A 24,502-nucleotide genomic window follows, 5' to 3' on the forward strand; every position below is an offset into this window, starting at 1 on the left:
AGGTATAGTTTGTGTTGTTGTTTCTAGACCCTGTGCAGGATATGAGGTGGCGCTTCCCTTCTGTTCTGTGGCTGTTGTCACCCTGTCAGGGGCAGAGTCTGCTCCCCAGTTGTTGGATTAGAAGCCCTGAAGGTCAGGTTCAGTCAGGCTCTATTGCCCTTGAGTGTGTGCCCCACCCCTAGGGAGGTGAATACTAAAGCAATTGAGGCCTGTGCGGTCACAGAGGACCTGTGGGCCCCCATGGCTCTGCTTAGAAGCAGCCCAAGATCGCATCCCTTTCTCTGTTGTGTTCATCCCATATCTAGTGCAAGGCTGTGGTGTGGAGTGGGCTGGGGCTGCAGGTCAGGACGTTGTGGCTGCAGGAGTTTAGGTGGCTATGCTCCTGCCTGCCATCTATGCTGCTTCGGTGCCAGTTTTCTACCAGGACCTGTCTGCCCCAGGTCTAGGCTAAGCTGTGGTGTGAAGTGGGCTTAGCTGGGGTGCTCTCACTGGGAGATAATCTACTACTCCTGAATGCACTGACGGTGGCCATCACTGCCCCACCTGGACCGCATTCCAGGCCCTCTGGGCTGTCTCTGTGTAGCTAGATCAATTACCAGTGCCTGTCTGCCCGAGATTCAGCCCTTAGCCTCTGTGTGCTCTTGTGGTACCTCCCTGTGCTCACCCTGACAGTGGCCACTATGGCTCCACTCGCCCCATCCATGTGCAGTGGCCTCTATGGCTTCACCTGGATCACACCCCAGGTGACCTGGTCTGGTTCTGCATAGCTAAACTGAATCTTTGCCCTGATCTCGCAGCAGGCTGTGGTGTGGAGTGAGCAGGGCCAGGGTGTTTGCCCCTTCTGATTAAGAAGTGCGACGAGGCAGCAGCCATCCGTGCATGGCTCTCTCCACCCTGGTTGTCAGCAAGACAGCAGTCGCACACTCCTTGCAAGCAGAGTCTAGGCTTCTCTAGCCCTTCTGTCTGTCGCAGCAGATTTTCCAGCAGGAAAGGGGGCTTGTCTTCTCCACACAGGAGCCCAGGACTCGGATGCCCAGATTGTGGCTTGACCTGCTTGCTTCTCAGGGGCACAGGTCCCAACCCAGTGCCTTTTCTGTCCCAACTGGTTATGTAGAAATCTTTCTCGCAACCTTGGTGGTATAGGAGTTCTTCTGCTGGTTTCCGGTTAGTTTTCCATGAGAATTGCTCCACATGTAGATATATTTTTGATGTGTTTGTGGGGGGAGGTGAGCTCCGCATTCTCCTGCCCTGCCATCTTGATCCCCCTCCCTACATTCATCGCTTTTTAATCAAGCATTTCTACTTCTAGGAATTTAATCTTCAGGTATACATGTACCAGCGTGAAATGACATTAGTATAAGGTTATTCACTGCAGCGTTTATAATAGCAAAATAATTAAAGCAATCTAAATGGCTTTCAATAGAGCGCTGCTTAAATAAATAATGGTATATCACTTAATGTAACACTATTTAGCTCTTTTTTTTTTAATAAGAGACTAGCTGGGAATAGCTGAGAACTTTCTCAGTCTGATAAAGGGCATCTCTGAGAAATCTATAGTTAATATTATACATAATGGTGAACTATAAAATGCTTTCTACCTAAAATTAGAAACAAGGCAAGGATATATGCTCTTACCACTTCTACTCACCACTGTAATAGAGGTCCTAGGAATTGCAGTAAAGTAAGGGAAAAAAATAGATTGGAAGAGGCGAAACCATCTTTATTAATAGATGACCTAATTGTTTGCATAGAAAATCCAAAGGAATCTACAAAATAATTACTTAGTGAATTTAGCAAATCTGCAAACTACAAAGTCAAGTTACATTTCTATGTATTAGCAGCAAACAACTAGGAAATAATTTTGAAGTCCATCTTCAGCACTATCAAAACTGTATAGAATAACTAGGAATATATTTAACAGAAGACATGTGAGCCCTCAACTGAAAACTTTGATAAGACATTGCTGAGAGAAATTAAAGAACACCTAAATAAGTAGAGAAATATACCTAATTCATGAATTGGAAGTTTTCATAATGTTAGGATGTCTCTTCTCCCTAAATTGTTCTATAGATTCAACACAGTGCCCCAATATAATTTTTGTAGAAATTGACAAGTTTATTCTAAAAAATATAGAAAATGCTAAAGACATAGGTTTACACACACACACACACACACACAAAAACCTTGAAGAAGAACCAAGTTAGAGAGCTCATAACACCTGATTTCAAAAGTTATTACAAAATTACAGTGATTAAGACAGTGTAGGGGCTTCCCTGGTGGCGCAGTGGTTGAGAGTCGGCCTGCCGATGCAGGGGACACGGGCTCGTGCCCCGTTCCGGGAAGATCCCATATGCCGCGGAGCGGCTGGGCGCGTGAGCCATGGCCGTTGAGCCTGCGCGTTTGGAGCCTGTGCTCCGCAACGGGAGAGGCCACAGCAGTGAGAGGCTCGCGTACCACAAAAAATTGGAATGAGGATAGACAGATAAGTGAATCAGAATGGAGAGCCCAGAAATAGAGTAACATATACATGGCCAATTGATTTTTAGTGAAAGTGGCAAGGCAGTTTCATGGGGAGAAGAAGCCTTTTCAACAAATGGTGCTAAAATAAGTGGAAAGACATGGGGGGAAATGACTTGGTCATTTTGATTGAGGACTCTTACCTTATACCACACACAAAAACTAATTTTAGATAGATCCTAGACCTAAACCTAAGAAGCTAAAACTATAAAGCTTCTAGAAGAAAAATAGAAGAATATCTTTGCCACCTTGAAGTAGGCAAAAATTTGAGAGGGCACACAAAGCACTATACATAAAAGAAAAAAAATGATACATTGGACTTCATCAAAATTAAAAACTTCTATTCATCTAAAGATACCGTTAAGAAAATGCAAAACAAACCAAAAAAAAGAAGCAACAGTCTTGGAGAAAATATTCACAGTATGTATATATGACAAATGCTTAAATCCAGAGTATGTATATAAAGAATTTCTTTAAATCAGCATCTGCAATCTTTTTCTTTAAAGGGCCATATAGTAGATATTTTAGGCTTTGTGGACATTATCATCTCAGTAGCCACTAGTACTTAACTCTGCCAGGACAGGGCAAGGGCAGCCATAGAAAATACATAAAGAAATGGATTGTGCTGTGCTCCAATAAAGCTTCATGTACAAAAACATGGTGGGCTGAATTTGACTGATCCCTACTTTAAATCAATAACAAAAAGTCAAACAACCCAATAAAACCAGGCAAAAGACTTGAACAGACACTTTTCAAAAGAAGATAAACAAGGAGCCAATAGGTACATACAAAGATGCTTACCACTGTTAGCCATCAGGAAAATGCAAATTGAAAATCCCGTGAGATATCACTACATGCTTACTAGAAGGGCTCCCATCGTAAAGGTGAACCATATCAAGTGCTGGTGAGGAGGTAGAACAGCTAGAAGTCTCAACCATTGCTGGTGAGATATAAATGCTGCAGCCACTTTGGAAAAAGTTTGGTGCTTCTTATAAAGCTAAGCATACACTTTCCATATGACCCAACAATTCCACTTTTAGGTAGTTACTTGGAGAAATGAAAATGCGTGTCCCTAAAGAGACTTATACGAACGTTACTAGCAGCTTTTTTTTTTTTTTTTTTTTTTTTTTTTTTTATGCGTTACGCGGGCCTCTCACTGTTGTGGCCTCTCCCGTTGCGGAGGACAGGCTCCAGACGCGCAGGCCCAGCGGCCATGGCTCACGGGCCCAGCCGCTCCGCGGCACGTGGGATCCTCCCAGACCGGGGCACGAACCCGTGTCCCCTGCATCGGCAGGCGGACTCTCAACCACTGCGCCACCAGGGAAGCCCGCTAGCAGCTTTTTAAAAATGATGATGATGTATCTTTTTTTAACTGAAGTATAGTTGATTTACAGTGTTGCAGGTATACAGCAAAGTGATTCAGTTATACACACATATATATGTATGTATATAAATATATTATTTTTCAGGTTTCCATTATAGGTTATGACAAGACATTGAATATAGTGCCCTGTGCTATACAGTAGGTCCTGGATAGCAGCTTTATTTTTAATAGCTCAAAGCTGTAAACAACTCAAATGGCAATCAACAGGAGACTAGACAAACAAGTGGTAGTGTATTCATACAGTGGAACAGTACTCAGCAGTTAAAGGAGTGATCTGCTGATACATGCGACAGCTGAGTGTAAGAAGCTGGACACAGAAAAGTGCATACTATGTGATTCCATTTAAATGGGATTAGACAAGAGCCAAAACTAATGTTTAGTTATAGCAATCAGATTAATAGTGCCTGTAGAGGCATGGAGATTGATTGGAAGGGGGCATGAGGGAACTTTCTGGGGTAAAAAAGCTGTTCTGCACCTTGAAAGGGCTGGTGGTTACATTGCCATATGTATTTGTCAAAAGCCACTGACTGTATGTTTAAGATCTGTACATTTCACTATATGTAAATTTCACCTCAGTAAAAATAAGAGGAATCTCTTATATTCTAATATGAGCAGAGCTACAAGATGTATTAAGTTAAAAAAAGCTAACTATAAAGCAGTATGCAGTGTACCACCTTTTCCATAAAAAGGAAATATCATAAGTGTGACTTATGTGTTTATATACATATAAGTATGTATACGTGTGTGTGTGTATATTTGCCTGTATAATCATTACATCAAACATAACTTATAGGATGTAGTTAGAAAGCCACTCTAGCTTTGTTTCTCTGTCTCTTTAAATTTATTCAGCCAGACTAGTTTTTTCTCTGACCCTGAATGAAAACACGGTTCGCAGGACTTCTCTGGTTACTTTTAGGTAGTAAGGACTCAGTCACTTTAAGTGGTAAAAGACACTTTCAATTCAGGAATTAAAATGCTCAGTGCAGTGTGACAGACTTCAAACTTGACCGGAAGTTGAAGCTTCTCCGTCCCCCAGGTTGGGTCAGGAGCAGGGAGACGGCTTGGGTCAGGAGAGGTGCAATCCTCTGCTTCTCTCTCCTCTCCTACTTCCTCACCCCTTCCTTTCCCAGCTTGCTAAAACGGGCTTCTGACTCTTGGGGCTGGCACACCAAAAGTGAAGAGAAGACAGAAGGAGCCAGGAGCATTTTTACTTGACTAGTACTGATTCTAGGATGAGTCTTCTGGGCTTGGGAGATGTTCCAGCCAGCTTTCTCCATGAAGCACTTTCCGGGTTATTTGGAAAGTTCCATCAATGGACTTTCTCACCAGCAGTGCCCCTTACATGGTCGAGTGCATCTCTGCCCTGGCTGATCATTTCCCTATTCCTCTGGTCGGGCCTTCCTTCCCCTCTCCCGAGGCACTGAGCAGCTACCCACAGCTTCTTTCCGTTAAGGTCCCCACAGTCGCTCATGTAACCATCCTGGACACCAGCCCCACCCCGTTCTCAGGGCTCAGACCTTAACCCATGGGTTAAGGTCTGTAAAGCCTCTGAGTTTTCCAGGAAACACTTCTCATCTGTTTCCAGGAAACATCTTCTCACTTCTCATCTTAGGGTAAGGGAGTAGTATCCCTCACCCTAAGGGACAGCGATAGATTCACATGGCAGTTCTCTCTCTCAAAACAAAAACAAAAACATCTCTTTAGAATTGCTCTTGTACGTGAGTCTATGCACTTGCCAACACCTGTACACAGTCAACTGTATCCAAATAAAAAATACAAACAACCAAGGTATCAGGAGATCTCAGGATAAAATGTAGACTACAACAAATGAATTTAACTTATTATAAATGTATGACATAACCTAACTGAAGGGAGTAGAGAGAAAAGGAGCTGGCCTAAGTAACTTTGGGAAATAACCCTGTGACTACATACTGTAAGCTAAAGCCAAGAAAAAAAAAACACCAAAAAATTTAAAATACTGTACATAAACACTGTGCTCTAGTTGGTAAATTTGTTTCTCACGGGGTACTAGTTAGCAATTTTGAAGCTACGTACTAGGGTTGATGATAAAGTAAATATCCATGAGTCCATACTTATATAAATAAATGACTGATTAAGTAAATAAATAAATGGGAGAAAGGGGATAAATCTTTACAGAGGATCTCAGATAATGTGTGTAGATATTCCTCCTCCAGGAGGTGGAACTTAATTTCCCTCTTCTTGAGAGCAGGCTGGATTTAGTGAATCACTTCTAAAGAACAGAGTGTAGAAAGAGAAAAATAGTCAGATTCCAGTGGAGAAAACTGGCAGGTACCAGCCACCTTAACCAAGTGATTTCGGGCAACTCCAGCAGTGGTGTCATGTTGCTGTCGTGTCCCCTGATGTGATCCTCTGAGAATAGCTCTTCGCCTCTGTGGTTTTCTTCCCATAAACCCATAACTGCAGCCTAATCATGAGAAAATGTGAGGGTCATTCTATAGCTTGAAGGACATTTTATAAAATACCTGACCATGAATCTTCAAAAGTGTCAAAGTTATGAGAAATAGGGAGGAACTAAGAAACTGTCACAAACCAAGAGAGACACAACAAATAAATGCAGTGTGGTATCCCGGAACAGAAAAAGGAATTGGTGGAAAATGGTGACTTCCAAATAAAGACTGTGGTTTAGTTAATAGTGTAGCACCAATGTTTTTTTTGGTTTTTGTTTTGTTTTTTGCGGTACGTGGGCCTCTCACTGTTGTGGCATCTCCCGCTGCGGAGCACAGGCTCCGGACGTGCAGGCCCAGCGGCCATGGCTCACGGGCCCAGCTGCTCCACGGCATGTGGGGTCCTCCCAGACAGGGGCACGAACCCGTGTCCCCTGCATCGGCAGGCGGACTCTCAACCACTGCGCCACCAGGGAAGCCCACCAATGTTGATTTCTTAATTTTCACAAATGTACTGTGGCTATGTCAGATGTTAACATTAGGTGGAGGTGAGTGAAGGTACATGGAAACTCTCTGTACCATGTTTGCAATTTTTCAGTAACACTAAAGTTATTCCAAAATTAAAAGTTTATTTTATAAAATGCTCTTCTAATCTCCAACTTCCAACACTCTTATATTCAGTGTGGGTGAAGGTTTAAGAGAATAACCAGGTTTCTCCTACCTCTCTTTTGACAAGCCCTGCTTGGTGGGGTCTGGCATCTCATTTGGGGATATAATTTTTATTATCTTTGAGCCTCAGCAGCAGACTCCTATTTAAATTTCCTATTACGTTCGTGTATGCTAAAAACGTCTCTAGAATGATATACAAGAAACCAAAACAACGGTCGCCTGTGAGGAAATGTATTTCCGTGGCCCAAGGAGAAGAAAGTGCAGTTACTCACAGTTTATCCTATTGCACCTTTTTGGAATCTGAGCTGTGTGAATGTATCACACTTGCAAAATTTTTAATTTAAAGAAAACAACGGCTCGGTTGTATTGCTGTTCTCTTAAATCACCATTCAGTGACTCGGGAACTCTCACATACTGTTGTGACTCCTGAGAAAGATCCTGCTGTATGTTCTGTGTTGAGCTTCACTGGGATTTCAGAAGGCATTTTGCCTTCATGGCAATGCGATGTTGGCGACTGCCTAATGTTTTAGCAACTTGTCAGATAATTTGGCACTTCTTGGATCAGGATTATTTCCACTGTTTGGGGCCCACAGAAGGAAAGAAGAGCAGGATGCTGTGAAGGTATGTGTGGCCTCATTAAGATGCATTAGGATGAACATTCCTGGGCATTTTTCCGTTTCAGGAAGGGCCCCAAAAGAGGTCAGCTTTTTCATCTACCCAAGGCAGTTATCAACCACAGCTTCATTCATACATTTATCACTCATTTATTAAGCACTCACTCTGTTTGTAACAAAACTCTCAAGGCTTTTACATCTTCTTAAAGAGGATAGAAATAAAGCTGGTGGTTTCATTAGTACAGCTTTTGATTGAGCCAGTCCTTAATCTCTAATAGTTCCTAAAAGAAATGTGATTCTTGCGTTGGAGTTGGTAGTTTGTTATCCAGGAAGGGCCAAGACATGAGAGTCAGCAATGTCACTCCCCAAGATTAGGTTCCTGGTGTCTATGGGTCTCCATAATCAGTTTCCCATCCGGGCATCAGCGGAACACTGTGGCAGCACAGATGCCTGGCTTTGTAAGGTGTAGACTGCAAACAAGATGTTAAACTTCTTTTTATTATTGTAGATCTTATACATTTTGGTTGCTGAGAATTTTAAATAAACATCTTTTTTTAAGATAAGTAATTAAGTAAACATCTTTGCCACTTATTCTTTTATTTTTTAGCAAGTCTTTTCCCTTGTTTAATCGATGCATCCCTCAAACTCCTGAGTGTTATTCCCTGTTTGCATCTGTTTTGATCAATGATGTTGACGCCCTCCATCGAATTCTAAGTGGAATAATGTCAGGAAGAGACACAATCCTCGGTCTCTGTGTCCTCGCCTTCGGTAATTTTCAATTAATTTTATTTCAGTGACTATTTATACCAAAGTTTCTAGCACTTATGTATGTTGTACAATGGAAATTAGCCTCTTGACTTAAATATAAAACTTCATATATTTTCTTTGTAGTTATTTTCAGTGTTTCAGGTTCAAGTGGAGCAGGGGGCAGTAAGACTGGGGAGAGGCCAGCTGGCTCTCTGCCCCGAGGCCTCACTAGGTGGGGCTGCCTTAGAGAGTGACCGCGTCCCAGGGCCTGCCCCTCAGCTCTGCATAAGGATGGATGTGCAGAGCAGATTGCCACTTTGTGAAGTGGCCATGATAAGTACCAGGAACGCATGTCCTCTGGCCCGCGAGCCCTCTTCCCCTAGGCAAGCCCGATCACAAGGCTGCTTGGTGAGCAAGGGAAGGAGGTGTGTGCATCATTGCATGTAGCACAGAGGGCATAGCATCAGAGGGCATTGACCTGATGTATCCAGCTCCTCCTAGGAACAGGCCTGCTGGGTTGTAGGAGGGTCAAGGTCTTGAGCCAGATCATGCCTTTTCCCGGCCTTTCTGGAAGCAGCCCCCCAGGCGCTCGTCACCGTTTGACTTCCCATTTGCTATTTCAGCTCGATGAGCTCCCTTAAGAGTCGACCTTCTCTTTGAACGAATTAGTTCTCTCTGCTGCTGTAGGCAATAGTAGTGGCCTCTTATTTACCCCGTTATTTACAGCGGCTGTCTCCCAACCTTGGAAGGTTGAAAGAAACTCTTTGATCAGCCATTAACATAATTTTGCCAGTTTACAAATTGAGTTTTCCATAATTTCATTACCTAAAGGTTACTAATTCCTGAATGCTTGGGGATGCTTAACTAGCCACCGTTATGTAACTTCCAGACTTTTTATGACCCAGATGGGCCAGACATCCTGCTTGCTGTTAACACATTAAACCTCATCAGAACCCTATCACCATTTGCAGGAGAGGAAGCTGAGGCTTAGAGAGGTCTGAGGCTTGGCCAAGCAGAGGTGCAGAGCTGAGACTCAGCCCAGACCTATGTGATTCTAAACCCGTGTTCTTAACCACTACACCCAAATATCTATATGTAATCCTGAATTCTTGTTTAGAAAAATAAGTAATATAGTATTTATAAATTCACTGAAGTACTTAGAATAAATTCATAGGCCTAAAAACTCCCAAATTGGAAACAGATGTGCAGATTTTTATACATACATCTTATAATCTTAAATTTTTCATTTTTAAAGGCATTCATCTTTCATATTTAATGAGAGTATCTGAGAACAGAAAATTAGAACTTTAGATAAGTTATGAAATCAAAAGAGTTAAGTTTGATAAAAAATTTTAGATGGTTCATTTGGACTTAAAAGAAAAAAAGAAAGTTTAGGGTTTTGGGGAAAAATACCTGCTTTAAAAGAATTTTTTTTTAATTCAAGAAGAATGCTAGCACTTTCAGGAAGTGGCACTGTCACAGACCTAACTTGTGTATGCTTCAGAGAGGGGCCTGGGTGTGTCTTGTTTTTTTCTTTGGTAGATGTCCAAGATATCTAGAGATTGAAGGAAGTCCTCAGCCCTCCCTCTTTTGGAAGGTTTAGGCGTTCCAGCCCCATCATCATCCCCCCCATGCCTTGGTGGTTGTTAGAATTTATATGTTTTGCTTAATTTTCTAGCCTTGTCTTTGGCCATGATGTTCACCTTCCGATTCATCACCACCCTTCTGGTTCACATTTTCATTGCACTGATTGTTTTGGGATTGCTGTGTAAGTATTTCCACTTGATTGATTTCTTCTTGATTAAATGAAAAGCCTTTCCATTAAGTGTAGAACTTAAAAGCTGGCATTGCTGAGCTACATGGGGTCTTAGAGAGTCTCTCGTCCAACTCCCTCATGTTACATATGAGGAGACCCAGGCCCAGAGAGGTCAGGGAGGACCACAGGATTGCTTCTGTCTCACAGATCACAGCAGAGTTCCTCCTGCTCAGCCTTCTGTCTCTTCTGCACTGTGCCGCCTCTCAGATGAGCCGGCCAGGTGAGTGGTACTGATTTCCACACCACTAAAAGTCAGTTCCAATGCCTACTGGAAGCCCTTTTAAAGCAGCGGTCCCCAACCCCCGGTCCGAGGCCTGTTAGGAACCAGGCTGCACAGCAGGAGGCGATGGAGCGAAGCTTCATCTGCCGCTCTCCATCCTCCCCCATCGCTCGCATTACGGCCTGAACCATCCCCTCACCTCCCACCCTGTGCGTGGAACAAGTGTCTTCCACAAAACCGGTCCCTGGTGCCAAAAAGGTTGGGGACCGTTGCTTTAAAGGATGTCTTCTGAATTTTCACATCACCCGTGGGTACCCACATTGTCATGCAAAGGCTCCGGCCAATCTGAAGAGAAGCAGGCCCTGAGCTGGGGCAGGGTCCCGGAGACGCTGCCCGGTGCCCACTGTTTTCCTTTTCAGTGCTGGGTCCTGGATCCATCCAGAAGTTGTCGGGGAAGAAGGTCCGAGGGGCAGAGGCATGCAGGGAGCTCAAGGCAGCAGCTGTTTCCGAACTAGTATAGGATATTTTAATTTTTAATAATTGGCATGCCCAATTTGGAGTTTCATCCCCTAAACAGTCAGTTCTGCAGATCACAGGTGCCCAGCGTGCAGGTGCTGGAGGACACGCTTGTGAGGGTGCCTTCCCCACCCACGGCTAGTAAAGACGACTGTGACCTCCCTGTCGTCACTGTGGATGTGCTGCAGGTAGCACTTAGTACCTAAATGCAGAGCACGTGCAATGTCGAGGCGTCCGCCCAGTTTTGTAGGTGCCAAGCCAATATCCAGGTTGCCCCTGGAGTTGTCACCCACAGAGCTCACTTGGAAATTTTAGACTTTAGACTCTAATATTGTTCCTCTCACCATCCCGTCAGTGTGGTTTCCTCCCTGCTCACACCCAGCCCCACCCATGGGCCAGGCTGACAGGACACATCTGTGTTCCGGAGTTACCTCCCTGCGTCTCCCAGAGACGGGCAGCCACCCCAGGTCTGGCAGGTCCTCAGCTGGCCCCATCCAGCTGCTTCAGAGGGCCGGTCAGTGCCTGCAAAGCCCCAGGGGTTTGGGACCCACTGCCTGAGCAGGGCCGCCTGGTGTGAAGGGAGGGGCGGATGCTTACCTCATGGCATGCGCGCTGAGTTCTGCTGGTGTTTTGCTTTCCAGTTGTCTGTGGTGTCTTATGGTGGCTGTATTATGACTACACTAATGACCTCAGCACAGAATTGGACACAGAAAGGGAGAACATGAAGTGTTTGCTGGGGTTTGCTGTTGTGTCTACAGTTATCACGGTAAGAAGCACCCTTCCAGCAGTAGATCAAGTAGCCGGGCAGAACTCTGAAATCCAAATAATTAGGTTTTAACCAAAAAGCAACGAGCACTTGTTTTCTTTCACTGCAGAATGTATATACATGTTAGTGTAGTGAGTGTACACACATGTCTAGTGCCTTTGTGTTTTATTTGAGATACCTACATAGGAATGCATTGCAGCCTTAAAAAAGATGAGTAAACGCTCTGACTTCGTTCCGTCATGTCCACCATCTCAGAGGTTGGTTCGTTACCCTTGCTGACTCATTACCCTTGAACACAGTAGAACCGCTTGCACCCACGGGCGGCTATAGGGGGGACGCCGCAGCGCGGAGAGGGAGCCAGACATACAACAGTTCCCATTTCCTGGTTTGCGGAGAGTCGCCGCCCCTCTAGCCGGTGGATGCTCTGCTCTCAAGGCTGTGACAACTCGCACTGCCCTTGAACACAGAGAGCCCTTTGTTTCCAGACGTGCGGCTGCTAGGCTAAGTTGGTTTGAGAGAACCGCCGCCTCCTTGGTGAATTCCCTAGTTGAGAGCAGGCAAACAGAGAGCATTGAGCCTGGAGATCCTGGTTGTTGGGGGAGGGTGGTTGGCAACTGAAAATCATTCTGGCCCCTCCCCGGGTGCTGATAGCAGTTCTGGAATCATAGGGCCCCGGAAAGGGTCGGGAACTGATTTCAGGTGGCCCACGGGCATCCTTTGGTGTGTTGCTTGCTAACTGTTTCACGCAGGCATGGCAGCCGGGGTTTCCACACGCCCATTAAATCTTTCAACAAGGGCAGATTCTCCCACCAGCTCAGCTCTCTCCTCTAAGGGGATCTTTCGGTTCTCATGTTTGGTACAGGCTTCCCGTTTTCTCCTTTCTAGTGAGGTGTCAGGTTTGCGTTTGTCACGGGAACTGCATCTCAGTGAGCAAGTATCCGATAAAGCAAAGCTCCTGGTTCGTCCCGGGACCAGGCCCGTAGCTGAGCCAGGGCGTGTGCAGGAGGCTGGAGAAGAAAGGCCCCCCTGCACCCCAGGCCGCGTGCTGGGCTGTTGGCACTAGGGGCAGGGAGGAGAAGGGCGGGGAGCCGGGAGAGCTTGCTTCTCCCCTTCCCCCACCCCCAGCCCTCCACAGGGCTCCCTTTGTCTTCACACACTGAGCCATTAATGGCCGCCCGATGCCAGGGTCGGGGGAATGCTCTTCACCAAGCGTTAGGCTAGGGAAAGGGCAGGCTGTGAGAGCAGAGTGAGGAAGCGCACCACAGCTCACACACCGTTCATTTAACACACGTGTCACTGCCGCTCATTCTCTACCAAGGACTGCTGCTGAGGAGCTTGTTCTCTTAAGAGCCCTAGCTTCTTCGTCACCATCACCGTTTACTGGGCGCCTGTTATGCCCGGGGCCCTGCACTAAGCAATGGACCTGGAAAGACACAACACAAAGGTAGCACGCGCCCCACGATGAGATGAATTACAGGGCTAGCAACGCCGTGACGGGGTACACGGGGAGAGATGGCGGCCTATGAGGGGGGCTGCCTAGGAAGATTATTTCAGTGGTTTCAGTAAAACCACTAGCAGCGATGAAGAAAACGGGATGAATGGCATCGAATGCTCGCCTCAGTGTGTCAGCCTAGGGGCCCAGGCTGAGGTACAGCCCAGAAGGGTGAAGTTGAGGCTTGACCCCTGTGGTGAGTCAGCTCTGCTGTTCCCCCTGCCCAGCCAGCACCCCTAGCACCATCCCCAGTGGGTAACGCTGATCTCCCTTGAGACTGGGGAAGTGACGGGTTAGAGTTAACTCATCACTTGCGGTCAATATCCTGGTGTACTTTGAACGTGAGGGGAGCATTTTATATATAATATAGTTGAAAAACACACACATTTAAACACACACATTTTACCATTCCACTCAGGAGCTAGAAGCCAAGTTTATTTGCCTAAAGATTGTATCATTTTGCCTCATTAAAATTTTTAGTAAAAAACGACAACAACAAAAAATGTCCCTCTTCCTTGTTGGTTGTGCTAGGCATTGAGGACACAGAGATGGAAATTCCTACCGTCTTCTCCGGGCATCTCCCCTGGCTCCTCAGGCCAGTCCCCACAGCTATGGCAGGAGGCCCTGTTCCCAACCCCTGGAGCAGTTTTGCACAGTTTATCCCACTACCCTCTGACTTTCCTCCACTTGATTATGAGGTCCCTGAGGGGCAGCAATGCCCAAGCCCAGCTGGAAGAGGAAGGGCATCTTAGGCCAAGGGAGTAGCATGGGAGGCGTCACATAGACAAGAGAGGAGCCTGCAGAAAGTTCCCTCAACAGGAAGGGACCATGCCAGGAAGATCCTGATTTACAGTGATGATGATTTCGATCTTTATCCAGGAGCTCTGGGGAGATGTTGAAGGATTTTGAGCAGGGAGATGATATCCTTGACTCTACCTTTTACAAAGATCCGTTTAGCTTGGGTTGGAAGAGGGATTGAGGCAGGGGTAGGGGGCTAAGGGGATTAAAAGCAGAAGGTAGTGCAGAGGCTACTGGGGTCTGGGTGAGAGATGTTGAGACTTGAGCTGTGGCATCAACGTGGGAATAGAGAGGAGAGGATAGATTGAGAGCTCTATCGGGAAACTGAGTCCAAGGTGATTGAGATTGTGCTGTGCGCTGGGACTGTGCCAGTCCTTGGCAATAACAGATGGCCCTGCCCTCAAGGAGCTTGATGTAATGTGAAATGCAGACAATAAACATCTACAGTAGAGTATGCTGAGTGCTACAGTAGGGTAAGTATGGGATAAAATGGAAGCACGCAAGAGAGGAGCCTGATTTTTTCTTGGACAGTCCAGGAAAATTAGGGCCACTGGAGTAGGGAATACAGGGGAAATAAGTTTTTGTATGAAGATAATGAATTCAGTTCAGGACAAGTTGAGTTTGACACACTATAGGACACCCAACACCTGGTCGGTAACTGAAGTGCTTACTCATCCAGCACCTAGAAAAAGGTGAGGCTGGAGATGTTTTTTTTAATTGGCTGCAGGATCTTAGTTCCCCAACCAGGGATCAAACCCATGCCCCCCACAGTGGAAGCGTGGAGTTCTAACCACTGGACCCTGGAGATTTTTATTTAAAGGTTATCAGCATCTAAGAAGGATTCTAAAACCACAGAGGAGTAGGAGAGACCGCCCAAAGGATCCCAAGAAACAGCAACTGAAGAAGTAGAAGGAGAGCCAGAGGAAAGAGCAGTCACAGAAGTCGAAGGAGAAAGTTTTAGGAAAAGAGGAGGGGACAAGAGATTCACACACCATGCGGAGGTCAAACAAGATCTGGAATGTTTCCGTGCGATTTGACATTCAGGAGGTCAGATGAAGTGACCTTGGGGAGAGCAGTTTCAGGAGAGTCTTGGGGTCCGGAGGTTTACAGGCAGCTGAAGGATGAGTGCAGGTACGGACGTGCAGATGGCTAGTGTGCACTAGTACCTGAAGAAGCTTGCCTGTGAAGGAGATGAGAGATGACGGTGGCTGGGCCGTGGTGTGAGGGTAGAGGGAGGTTTGTTTCTTTAATATGATATTTATATACAGGGAGGCCAAAGCCAGCAGAGGAGGAGGCACAGAAGGTTGCTTTGAGGCACAATCACTGTCCTCTTCCCTCATACTTGTGTCCCCTTGACCTTCTGCCGTCCTTCAGCATTCTCTGAGCATACTGAGTGCTGTGGAGGGAAAAAGAAATAGACTGTTCCCTGACCCCAGAGGATCTTATTCTCGTTTTCTCTCATTCTCTGACCAGATTGCAAGCTCCTTTAGAGCGGGGGCTGTGTCTTGTCCACTGTTGTAGCAGCAGGATCTAGCATAAGTATCAGCACATAGTAGGTGCTCAGTTAGTATTTGAGAATATGGCTCTTCTATTATAATAAAAGTAGGGAGTAACTATCTTAAAAGAGCTGTTTGCTGAGATGTCAGTAAAATATTAGGGTTTGTTTTCAGCTCTTCTCAGTTCTTCATTATTTTGAATAATTTAACCCCTTTCTCACCAGGCAGTTCTGCTCGTCTTGATTTTTGTCCTCAGAAAGAGAATAAAATTGACAGTTGAACTTCTCCGAGTCACAAATAAAGCCATCAGCAACTCTCCTTTCCTGCTGTTCCAGCCACTGTGGACGTTTACCATCCTCATTTTCTTCTGGGTCTCCTGGGTGGCCGTGCTCCTGAGCCTGGGAACTGCAGGTAAGGGCAGTGGGAGTGGGGTCCGTCACCCTGGAGTCATGCACGGAAGGCCTCACCATTCTGGAACCATTGGCCTGTTTTTGTAAGGACCGAATTTCCCATGCAGCTAAAGGCATCTGATGCCAACAGTGACAGTGCCTGGGTCTCTGTCATGGGAGAAAAAGCAGGAAATTCTTTTTCCTCTTTTGTATCAGTATGTGAAAAAAAGAACCCAGGAAAGACACTGTTAAAACGTTGTGCTCAGAAGAACAAGCTTAAGTTTAAAGCAAGTGTGCACAGATGTTCACATCGCTTTGCTCCTGAGAAGACAATACTACCCTCCATTCTGCTGTCATATCTATACAGTGGCTTTCCACCAGAGATATTCCTCAGACTCAGCTATGGTGCTTTACTAAAATACAGATGCCTGGGCCCCATCCTTGGAGACTCTGATTCAGTTGGTTTGTGGTAGGGTTATGTTTTTTTGGATCCCTGTCAGAGAGCAGCCACATTCTAGAACAGTGCTATTCAAAGGGGTGTCTGACACCGGATAAGGAGCTTATGCCAGAATGTGTATCCCTCCATCACTTCCTCCATCAAGAAAGTCTTGCTGTGAAAAAAAAAAAAGTCAGCAGAATGAGACGATAGGCCTAGTGATGCAGCGGACCTAACTTCTGGCACAAGCTCCTTATCTCACTGTGGACTAATCACATACAGGGTGAGCCCAGGCCACTAGTCTGTGGCCCCCACTTTGGGTGATACTGCTCTAGATCTTCTCTCACTCGCTGCTCAGTTTGATTTAGTTAAGGCCCAAACTCATACTCTGATGTGAGTACAAAAGAGTAAGTTGCTTTTGGAGACTTTCACCAGGCAGATAAGAACCACAACAGCTGTCAAAGCAACAGGCTAACATAATTTCTTAATGTTTATCAAGTTTATTCTGTTCCCTGTAGGCTCCAGTTGTATATGTAGGAATAACTACATGTAGTAGATTCTTAGTAAACTAGGTTCTCTTACCTCTCTTCTGGAGTCAACTGACCCCATGGAGATTACTTCAGGATGGGCAGCCAGCTCTCGGGAGGTCCAAGCCCTTGAAAGCCCATGTTTCCAGCTTAGAGATGCTCTAGGGGCAGTCTCTTCTGTCGGGGGTCTCTGGAAGCTTGCTGAAGGCCTGCAATGCACTTCCAATAATTATCCAGCAGGGAACCTTGTTCAAATTGATTACGGGAGAGTAATCAATCAGGATGAGTTTTGTGTGAGAGTGACAGAAACCTCAAAACAGTGGCTTAAACAAGATGACAGGCAATTTCTCTCTCATGTAAATGAAGCCCACAGGAGGAGACCCCATGCCAGCATGGGCTGCCAGAGGTCACAGACCCACGCACCTTTTTTCTTGTTGCACAGCCTACCACTTGCTTCCACCTCAGAGCTGAAATAGACACTCGAGTTCCAACCACCCTGTCTTATTGGGCTGTGAGGAAGGTAGCAGGGAAGTCATGACAACACTTCCATCTACACCCATTGGCCAAATCCCAGTTACATGGCAACTCCTCTGTGCAAGGGGGGACAGGAAATGTCATTTCATTGGTGGCGGCCATGCACAGCCTAAAAATAAGAGGTTCTGTTACCAAGAAAAGATGAAAGAACAGAAATTGCAGGACAGTTGGAAGTCTTAACTAGGGCAACACTGAACAAGCATCTTCCAGCTCATTCCCTTGATGTGGTCTTAGTCCTGGCGGAAAGGGAAGCAATGGCTTCAGTGCCTCCAGGAAAGCAAGCATTTATTGAAAATTTCCCAAATTCTAAGCTCTGCACTAGGTGCTTTCTTATGTTCTCTCCTTTAAGTGTCGCGACCCCCTTTCGATGCCTGTGTTGTTATGTTCAAGTTACAGGCAAGAAAACTGAGGTTCTGAGAAAGCAATTTGCTGAAGGTCCAGCTAGAAAGTGTGATGGCTCTTACTGACACCAGAGCCCTAGAACAGAGCCTGTGCTCTTTCCACTACGTCGCATGTCCCTTGTGTCTGGGATACAAAGCTAGGAGATCAAATTAGACCTCCTCAGGTTTGTCTGTTCAAGTTGAAGCAGTATTGTGACCACAGCAGCTGGCTGGTGAATGCAAGCTGTGCCTGTAATGTGGTGTTTGGGACCTGTGGCCAGAGGGCAACATGACAGGGCCAGAAGCTAAAGCCAGATCAGGCTGGGAGTGAGGTGTGGCAGGAGGTGGCAGGGCTTGACGCCCTGGTGGTAGACTGTGGTGCTGGGCCCTCGCCCTAAAGAATCACAGAGGAGGGCTTCCCTGGTGGCACCGTGGTTGAGAGTCCTTCTGCTGATGCAGGGGACGCGGGTTCGTGACTCGGTCCGGGAAGACCCCACATGCCGCGGAGCGGCTGGGCCCGTGAGCCATGGCCGCGAAGCCTGCGCGTCCGGAGCCTGTGCTCCGCAACGGGAGAGGCCACAATAGTGAGAGGCCCGCATACCACAAAAAAAAAAAAAAAAACAAACAAACAAACAAAAAAAAACAATCACAGAGGAGAGGTGAGGCCCTGGGAAGTACAGCTCAGGACCAGGGAGGGACCTTCCTACTCCAGCATCCAGGGTACAGCTGCCCGCCCCGCTGTCATTATGGGCTATGAGTCTGGGTGAAGGGAATTGTCTCTGTGGTTAAACCCTCAATGATTTGGAGCAGGACACGTTCTTTCATTCTTTAATGCACAGACGTTAGGTGAGCACTGGGGGGACGAGGCCCTGGCAAGGCGCTGGGGAAGAGGGGTGGCCTCTCCCCACGGTGCGGATGGCAAAGGCTGATGAGCATCGCAAGAGGAGAAATTTGGGGAGCTATGGAGCACCACAGGCTCCAACCCCCTTTGCGAGTCAGGGAAGGCTTCGCAGAGGATGGGCTGGAAATTACCAGAAGATCGGAAAGTACAGAAAAAGGCAAAGGGGATTTAGTGGGGTCATGTCCAAGCTCAGGAGGGAGCCTGCTCACAGGGGACAAGGCGAGAGCTGGTCCTGGGAGTTGGGGATATAGCTGGAGAGGAACACGCCCCAGGGCCAACTTGGGGGTGAGCTGCTAGTAGGGCCGTCCTTCAGTTCCCCCACTTCGGCCCCAGCTGGGCCCAGGGCCTGGGGACATTAAACAGCCTCAGCCACAGGAGTGAGAGGAGGGGCCGGGAGAGAATGGGCTGCTCTGTAGGGCCGAAGGCAACACATCAGAGGGTCACATATTAAAGCACAGCCCTTCTCTATCTGTGGAAGGAGCAAAATGAGCAAAAGTGAGAGGAGTTGAAGGGCAAGAAGAGGAAACCGGGTGCCCAGGACCTACTGTAGGGGTCTGTGGGCAGGTTGACGTTCGGCTTCACAGGAGAGGGTGTCGCACAGAGCGACTGCCTTCCCCCTTCCCCGGGGCTGGGCATCATAGAGACCAGACCCGCTGTCCCCTTAGGCCACCTGCCTCTTCTTTCCACTCACCTGGGGGCTGACCCAGGTGCACAGAACTCCCTTTGACTTCAAAAGCCTTTTCATGCAGGGCCAGGACGATGGGCTCTGGGCCTGGGCAGGTCATCTGCTGTGTGTTTTGATCTTCAGCAGGTGCCCAGGTGATCTGGGTGGTGAGAGATGCCTGCACAGCACCTGCCTGTCTCATTTCATGTCCCTCAGGAAGTCCCAGGACCCTCAGGCTCTCTCTTCAGTCCCCACCCAATGTTCCCAGTGCTGTGGGGTGTCCTCAGTGGGTAAATACTGTAAGACTTTTATTGTGTCAGATGATTGAAATGAGTTAATATTTTAATGTGTAAAAAAGAAAAGAAAATGCAGAAAAAGTGAACTTTAGGTTGATCATTTTTTGCCATTTTTTTGAGCTATTTCTCTAGTGACTGTTAATCAGTCTCTTAACTAGTTGACAAACTCTGGCTTGTTTGAGGATTGTTTCAGTGGAGCATAACCAGGCCCTCAGTAATGACGGTAACGAGTCGGTTGGGACTTGTCTGCCACCAGCAATGTGACAGTGACTACTTAATCCAGTGAAGATAGTAGTTACAGGAAAACGGAAATAACCTTGGGAATCCAGTAGGTGCAGTTGGCAGGTTGGAAAGAGCCCAGTTGATCTGATGACGCCCAGTTACCATAAGGTGGTTGGGATGCCCCACAGTCGGAACAGTAGAAGAAAGAGGCCCATTTGGGGAAGGGGGGGGCTTTCTCTCCCAGTGGTACTGCAGTTAGAAGAGGTCATCGCAGGGATGTGCTCAGCGTGTTTAAAGGCAAAGGACCATGCTTGGAAAGGAGGCAGCAAGGTCAGACAGAGGGTCTCCAGTCAAGGGACCTGGGATCCAGGATGGCTCTGGCCTTCCTTGTATGTTAATCCTCTGGGCTTCCTGTTTTCCTTTTATACAGTGGGAAAATGGTGCTTTCCCCAGGCTGCTTCATAATGATGTTAGGAGGCTGAGATGGGACCAGAGCTTTGCTCTGCAGATAAGGGACAGTATGTGTTCCTTATATTAGGAACTAATGTCAACTAGACAATGTCTAGCACTGGCTTCAGCTTTGTGGTTTATTCTCTGCTCTGCATGGTATATTTGAGAACACAGTCTAAAAGAAAATTGTCCTTTTTGAAGTTATCAGAGATCTAGAAGATAATTGAAGTTATTTCACAAAAGTTTCCTAGTGGCCCAGTCCTGTCCTAGGAACAGGGGGAAGGGAGATTTCTCAGGAGAAATTTAAAACAGCCCCTGCTTTTCAGAAGTTTATGGTCCTTGTGGGGAAATGTGAGGGAAAACAATCTCCATGAACCTCTCGGTGCCTTTGCACCTGCTGTGGTCTTTGTCTAGAATCTGCTCCTCTTCCTAACTTTCACCCCAACTTTTTCCCCCAAACTTCATGGAAAACTAGTCATTATTCAAGATTTGTTTTGAGTAATATATTTCTTGGAAAATCTCCTCTAAATTGCCTGGGCATACTTAGATATTTCTTCTTCATTTTTCCCTGAGTTTTTTATATTCTTCATTCTTTCAACGGATAGTCCTCAAATGCCTGCTATGTGGCTTGGGTACTGAGATACAGCAGTGAACCAGATAAAGGTACTAGTGAGTGGGGAAAGAGAGCATAAATAAGTAAATAGATTATGTCAGGTAGTGATAAGGTCTATAAAAAACAATAATGCAAGATAATGACGTGTGTGTTGTCTTCCCTCAAGAGAATGAACATCTGGAGGGCCTGGACTGTGTCTCTTTCCTTCTGTCTCTGCGGTCAGTGCGCAGCCCTTGAGTGAGTTCAGTTAAGTGTGTGCTGAGTCAGGAAGTGAATTCACATCAATGTTGTGTTAAATGAGATGTATACACAGAAGGAACTAGGTGAACCACAGGTGCGCTGTCAGTGAGATTTTCTTCTCTTTTGCCCTAACCCTCGTGCTGTCAGAGCAGAAGCTGAGCCAGCAGGAGGCACAGGCAGGATGGGTGTCAGCAGAACACTGAGCCCGTTTGCTGGAAGAGGCCGAGTGCACAGAATGTGCCAGAACATAGAACCCTTTTAAGTCGGGCCTGCATCCTTTGGGAAATTATCCCAACCAACTGGACTGCCTCCCTTGAGAAACTGCCATTTACATTGCTCATTAATATGGTATCAGTATCACCTCAGTCTTTCAAAATGCTTTAAAGCTTGCTTGTAATACCCAGACTTATAGCTAGCTGCATGATGCATTTCCTCCAGGATATAATGATGATCTCTAGGAAGACTTCTAGAAAGTTGTCTCAAATCTCTATGATAGGATGTATTACTTGAGGAAGGTTGGTTCATTCATTCATACAATCATTCATTCAACAAATAGTTATTGAACATTTATTATATCAGACCCTGTTACAGATGCTGGAGATACAGCTCTCCTTCTAGTTTGGAAGCTAGAGGGAGATTGGCATTAAATGAGTAAGTGACTTTTATAGTATATTAAAAGTTGATAAGTGGTAAGGAGAAAAATAAAGCAGAGAAGAGTAATAGGAAATGCTTAAGGAGGGGGGTCCAATTTTGAATTGAGTGACTGGGGAGGGCCTTGTTGAGAAGATAATTTGTGAGCAAACATTTGAAGGGAGTGAGGGCAGAGCCATGAGACTCTAGGCAAAGGGAACAGCAAGAGGGAGAGGTGCTGGGGACACAGCAAGGAGGCCCATTCAGTGAGAGTGACCTGATCGAGGGAGAGAATGGTTCAGGTGAGTGTCAGAGAGAGCACAGGGTCAGATCCTGGGGCGTTGTAGGCCATTATAGGTACTTTGTTTCTGAAATGGGAAGTCATTACAGCATTTTAAGCAGCATAGTGGCATGATCTGACTTACAATTTCATGGCAGTGCTCCAGGGAGGAGGTGATGGTGGCTTAGAACAGGGTTGTAATGGTGGACATGGTGTGACATATCAGATTCTGAAGGATTTCCTGATATTAGATGAAGGGTGTGAAAGAAAGAGGAGTTGGGGATAAAACTGAGGTTTTTTAGCTTGAGCAACTGGAAGTTGGGATGGCCATCAGCTGAGATGGGACAAGACTTTGGAGCGTTTTCGGGGAAGAACAGAAGTTCTTTTTTAGTTGTGTTCATTGAGATGCCTTTTAGACGGCTGGATGGAGATGTCAAGTAGGTAGTTAGCTGTTTGAGTCTGAAGTTTCTGGAGAGGGCCAGCTAGAGATCTCATTTGGGAATTGGGGAACACATGAATAGTATCTAAAACCATGAGATTTGAATGAGTGTAGATAGAAAAGAAATTCAAGGACTGTGCGTTGGAGCATGTCAATGTTAAGAGGTCTTGGAGATGAGGAAGAATAAAGAAAGGAAACTGAAAGGGAGCAGCCAGTGGGCAGGAGGAGAAAAATGTGCTGTCCTGGAATTGGGGTGAAGGGTTCAATGTGTCAAGTGCTGCTGACAAATCAGATAAGAACTAAGTATTGACCATTGCAGTTAGCAACATGGAAGTGAAACAAAGCAGTTTCAGAGAAGCGTGGGGGGCTGGATCAGGATTAGAGCAGTTTAAGAGAAAGGTGGAGAAAAAAGAATTGGAAAGAATAATAGAAGTTCGGCTGTAAATAGGAACAGAGAAATAGAAAGGAAGCTGGAGGAGGAAAGGGAGTCAAAAAGTAGGGTTCTGGGGCTTCCCTGGTGGTGCTGTGGTTGAGAGTCCGCCTGCCAATGCAGGGGACACGGGTTCGTGCCCCGGTCCGGGAGGATCCCACATGCCGCGGAGCAGCTGGGCCCTTGAGCCATGGCCGCTGAGCCTGCGTGTCCGGAGCCTGTGCTCCGCAACGGGAGAGGCCACAACAGTAAGAGGCCCGCGTATCGCAAAAAAAAAAAAAAAAAAAAGTAGGGTTTTTTTTTGAAGATGTGAGGTGATTAAAAATGATTCAGTAGAGAGGAATATTCTGATGAAGCAAGAAAGAGAGGGAAAATTTCTGGAGTGATATCTTCAAGTAGGTAAGAAAGGGGATCTAGTGCAGAGGTTGGCCTTAGGATCACAGACAGTTTATCGTATTAAGGGTGGGTCTGATTATGGACACATGCTGATAAGGGGTAGAGTTGGGGGGTAGGTGCTAGCAGAGATTTTCTGATTGCTTCAGTTTTCTCAGAGAAACCGGAAGTGAGGCCACTGACTGAGCGCGAGGATGGGAAAAAAACTCTTAGAGGTTGGAGGGGGAATCATAAACAGTCCAGATGAAGGGGAGATGAATAAACTAATGTAGCAAATGTGATATTCACTCTGGTGATATCTTCTTTCTGATTTTTGTGTTTGCCTTTTTCATCTTTTCCCCTGATAGCTCATGTCCAGCATAATTCTAACATGCAGTATATGCTAAATAAATATTTGCTCGTTTCAGAACTGGAATCATATCTACTTGTACCTCAACCATAGCTAACCTTATATTGTACTCACTGTTCTAAGCACTTACCTGTTTAATCCTCGTAACAGCTACGTGTATGGCTTTTAGAGCCGTGAGACTAGATGGAATCAACAAGGGAGTGGTATTAGTGTCTTCAGATTACAGATGATGAAACAGAGATTTTAAAATGTCCCACAACCTCATAACTTGCCTGAGGTTGGTCCGCCATTAGGAGACAGAGCAGAGATGTGAATCTCAGCCTGCCTGACTCTCACACTGTATAACTACTGCCCTGGAGTTCATCTCGTCTTCCCACTTCATCTTTACAATAAGGGAACCGAGGCCCAGGTTGCTTATCACAAACGTCAAAGCTGAGATTGGAACCAAGCCCTCTTCCAGTTCAACGTCCTTTCCACCACCATCCCCCTAGATCAATCTTATCTTGGGATCCAGTTCCCACGCCCGTTAGCTACACTTAGTGGTAGCTATATTGTAATGGTCCTTAGTAACCAAGCAACTGGTATTTTGATGAGGCTCTTGCCTGCACCGACCCAGCCATCCAGGAGAGGGCAGTCCTGTGCGCATAAACACGCCTGCCCCACCCTAAGCTTCTTCCTGAAGCCAGAGCGCCTGATTCTTCAGAGAATGTTTGCTTAAAGCAGTGGTTCTCAAGCAGCAGTTCTGTCCCCCACCTGGCATTTGGCAATGTTTGGAGACATTTTGGGTTGTCATAACTGGAGGAGGGGAGGGAAGAAGCTCCTGGCATCTAATGGGTAGAGGCCAAGGAAGCTGCTAAACATCCTACCA

General features: G+C 46.3%; 1 protein-coding gene across 1 annotated transcript in view; it reads left to right on the top strand.

The window, feature by feature from the left end:
* Window positions 1-24,502, top strand: part of SLC44A3 (solute carrier family 44 member 3) — an 82,354-nt gene that overhangs the window by 18,155 nt on the left and 39,697 nt on the right. The window contains exons 6-9 of the mRNA XM_065877219.1: window positions 8,218-8,378; window positions 10,036-10,125; window positions 11,551-11,675; window positions 15,686-15,872. Coding sequence (XP_065733291.1) covers window positions 8,218-8,378; window positions 10,036-10,125; window positions 11,551-11,675; window positions 15,686-15,872 — 563 coding nt within the window. The remainder of the gene's footprint in view (window positions 1-8,217; window positions 8,379-10,035; window positions 10,126-11,550; window positions 11,676-15,685; window positions 15,873-24,502) is intronic.

This window comes from Phocoena phocoena, chromosome 1 (assembly GCF_963924675.1).
Source record: "Phocoena phocoena chromosome 1, mPhoPho1.1, whole genome shotgun sequence".
Lineage (NCBI taxonomy): Eukaryota > Metazoa > Chordata > Mammalia > Artiodactyla > Phocoenidae > Phocoena > Phocoena phocoena.